The following is a 3221-nucleotide window of genomic DNA, read 5'->3' as shown; positions in this document are numbered from 1 at the left end:
TCCGAATTTTGCAGCGAATAAGAATAAAAATGCATAAATTTATTTGAATTCATGGATCATATTAGAAGTCTGGGTGCTCGGTGTATTCAAGGAAGTACGAAAGTAGCGATGGCACCGATAATACTCTTCGATCAAGCAACTAAAAAGCTCGTTTTATCACAGTTGCATTTCTAATTACATACTCTCCTAACTCCCTCAGAAAATATTAATTTCCATTGAGTGCTGGGGAGAGCCGTTGACTGCCTCCCGTCGAATTAACGCATTAGAGAAAACATCCTCTAGTCGGGGAGGGGGAATTTGCGTTCCCCTCGGGTTCTGAAATATAGGGTTCTGGGTGCTGAAAAAGAAAAAGAGAAAAAGTGAGTGAGAGAGATCAAGAGAACGTGAACGAGAATGAGAGCTAGGGAGAGAGAAAGCGAGGGAGAGATACAGTGTGTGAGAGAGGGGGAGAGAGAGAGTAAGAATAAGCGAGAGAGAGAAAGCGAGAGAGAGAGGAGGCGGAGCTCCGCACAAAAGAGGATTCTACAGCTGAAAAACCAACCCTCGGTTGTAGGGTGGAGTCAAGCTCGTATATAGGTATGAAGCGGTCAAGGGACACTTCATATCTCGGCTAGCAGCTGAGTGTGTCGCGTCGTTTATTTATGCGTGTTAGTTTTCAATACTGCTACGTTTGAGTTTGGATGTGTAGTCCAGTGCCGCGCTGAGTGTTCAAACACAATTAGATTCCAACCTCCAGTCGAGATGTCACGCAACTTCCTGGTAGATTCTCTTATCGGCAACAACACACCACCGACATATCCGATACCTTATTACAATGGCCAGTTGCCCAACTACATGTTCAATCTCTTCAACTTCGGACTTGGGGCCTACCAACAGCAACAGCAACAGCAACAGCAGCAATATCAACAACAGCTTGCGAGGCCAGTACCTAGACAACCTCCACCAATGCTCGCTAACGTCAACCAGGCGCAACTCGGCTCGCCAATTCAAAATTCTAACGTCGTTACGGGAGCATCGATACCTACACAAAGTCCACCCTTACCTATTGGGAATTCAGCCAATCATATATCAAGTAAGGGCAACTTCTGCACTCAACTAAATTTTAATTAACGCGCATGATTGATAGCGTCAAATTAGAATTGATCGAATGAAGTAATATAAATAATCGAACGAATCAGCTCCGATCTTAGCAAAATGGTCGGATCACTCAATATTACTCAACTACTTTGTCTAAAAAATCATTATATTATACAGAAAAAGGATAATTTGATGATTTTTATGTCAAATGTCGCATAATTCGTCAATTCTAATTCTTACAAAAATTTTATGACGAATTGAGCGCTATTGCCCATTTTTATGCTTATACGCTAAAATTATTTTTGAGAAGAAAGAAGTTAGTTAAAGCTCACTAAAAATTGTCAAATGTCACAGAAAGTTCATTCATGAAGGCTGACTCACCATCACGTAACAGCAGTAGTCCGACGCCACCGCCGCAGTCGCCAAACGACTCCATCCTTGGGGGTATTACCGGTAGCTCCAAACGCATTCGCACCGCGTTCACGAGCACCCAGTTGCTGGAGCTAGAACGCGAGTTTGCAAGCAATATGTATTTATCACGGCTACGTCGCATCGAGATTGCGACGAGTTTACGTCTCTCGGAGAAACAAGTGAAGATTTGGTTCCAGAATAGACGAGTGAAGTACAAGAAGGAGGACGGACCTGCAGCTCCCACAAAGTGCTGTTGTTTGAGGACTTGCGGCAAGCGTAAGGAAGAAGACGCCAAGTGCGAGGAAAGCGATCAAGAGGAAATTCCGATCGAGGACAAGACGTCCGATATCAAACCCCTCATTTGGCGGCAGCCTTACGAAGATTACGACAAGAATCTAGCACCTCACGATCTCTCCCGACCTTGTAAAAGGATTAACGAAGAGCAGAGCCAATGCGAAAATAAGAGATTGAAGTTCGAGAGCCCACCTATTATCAGCGGATTGAGGACTCTTACCTGTACCAAGTACACCGTCGAGCATATCGTCAATTCTTGAATATCTTGAGGGACTCGCGACTCTCGCTGTAGTTTGGTCGCGACTTCGCCGGGGATCTCGTGTGCTAAATAAGCCTAATCTTCAATTTAGTATTAATGGCTTCCTACTTTAATTACGCCATTTACTGGGCAGTTTCTTTGCAAACAGGATTTTTTTTAGAGATTATATGGAACCAATGAAACCAATGAAATATCGTTACAGCTTATTACATTGAGACATAGAATCTTATGCGAGTCATAAATGTTATGCTACACTGACATTCTTACAAGTTCCCTTATAGCTTGTAAGTTCCATTTTTCTAATTAATACTATTACAATAAGTTACGTTTATATCAATATAAAAAGAATGTAAATCAGCGATAAAGATATAATTATTATATTAGAGCTTTGTTAACCATTTTTATTGTTACTTTGTAAATATGTATAGATAATACCAAGAGATTGTGAGGCTGCCAAATTTTATTGTAAATATTATACATAGTTTATTATATATAAAATAATGTATTATCTTTTTCCAAAGGATATTCAAACAATTGAAGTGATTTTAAATTAATAACATATTTTAAAATAGACACATATCTTGTTCATTCCATTCCTATCACCTATTCGATTTATTCACTATATTACATACGTTTGAAAACGCTAATTTATTTTAAGTATTATAAGCAAATATAATGATCTTATTAAAATGCTCTATACTCATACGTATATATTATAGTATGCATAAATATATATTACATATAAAAACTTCGATACTAAATACTATTTATTCGTAAATAAATTTGTATACACTGTGTATTTATTATAATTTAAAACCAGATAAAGTATTTATTAATGATTGATTCTGTACTAATTATGGAAAATAAAAATACTATGCATGTTATGATAAAACAGATTCTATAAAGATAAAAATCATGCAAAAATATTATAAATCTTTATCAATAACCATTTGATCTTAATACAAAAAAATATTTAAGAAATATATTCATAATCAAATATATATATACATATATATATATATATATGTGTATGTATGATAAAAAAATATATATAGTAAAATTGAGATAAATGTAATTTTTTACATGAAAGTTAAATAATAATTAACAAAATATAATTAATTTATAACAATACATTATTACCACAAATGCATGAAGTGAATAATAAAAATTAAAATTCGAA

The 3221-nt window shown here is 36.4% G+C and overlaps 1 protein-coding gene across 1 annotated transcript; it reads left to right on the top strand.

Moving 5' to 3' along the window:
* The first annotated feature begins 741 nt into the window (after positions 1-741).
* Positions 742-2042, top strand: LOC105366161 (homeobox protein Hox-B4). Its single transcript, XM_011504493.1, has 2 exons — positions 742-1072; positions 1432-2042. Exons 1-2 carry the CDS (start codon positions 742-744, stop codon positions 2040-2042), a joined length of 942 nt encoding a protein of 313 aa, XP_011502795.1.
* The last annotated feature ends 1179 nt before the right edge of the window (positions 2043-3221 follow it).

This window comes from Ceratosolen solmsi, unplaced genomic scaffold (genome assembly GCF_000503995.2).
Source record: "Ceratosolen solmsi marchali unplaced genomic scaffold, CerSol_1.0 scaffold10, whole genome shotgun sequence".
Lineage (NCBI taxonomy): Eukaryota > Metazoa > Arthropoda > Insecta > Hymenoptera > Agaonidae > Ceratosolen > Ceratosolen solmsi.
The sequence above is the reverse complement of the archived record's forward strand: the minus strand, read 5'-3'. Positions and strand labels throughout refer to the sequence as shown.

Excerpts from the sequence above, each read along its gene's own strand:
- LOC105366161 (XM_011504493.1), top strand. The coding sequence starts at position 742 with ATGTCACGCAACTTCCTGGTAGATTCTCTTATCGGCAACAACACACCA. Across the intron at positions 1,073-1,431 it reads TTCAGCCAATCATATATCAA|AAAGTTCATTCATGAAGGCT; the intron begins GTAAGGGCAACT and ends CAAATGTCACAG.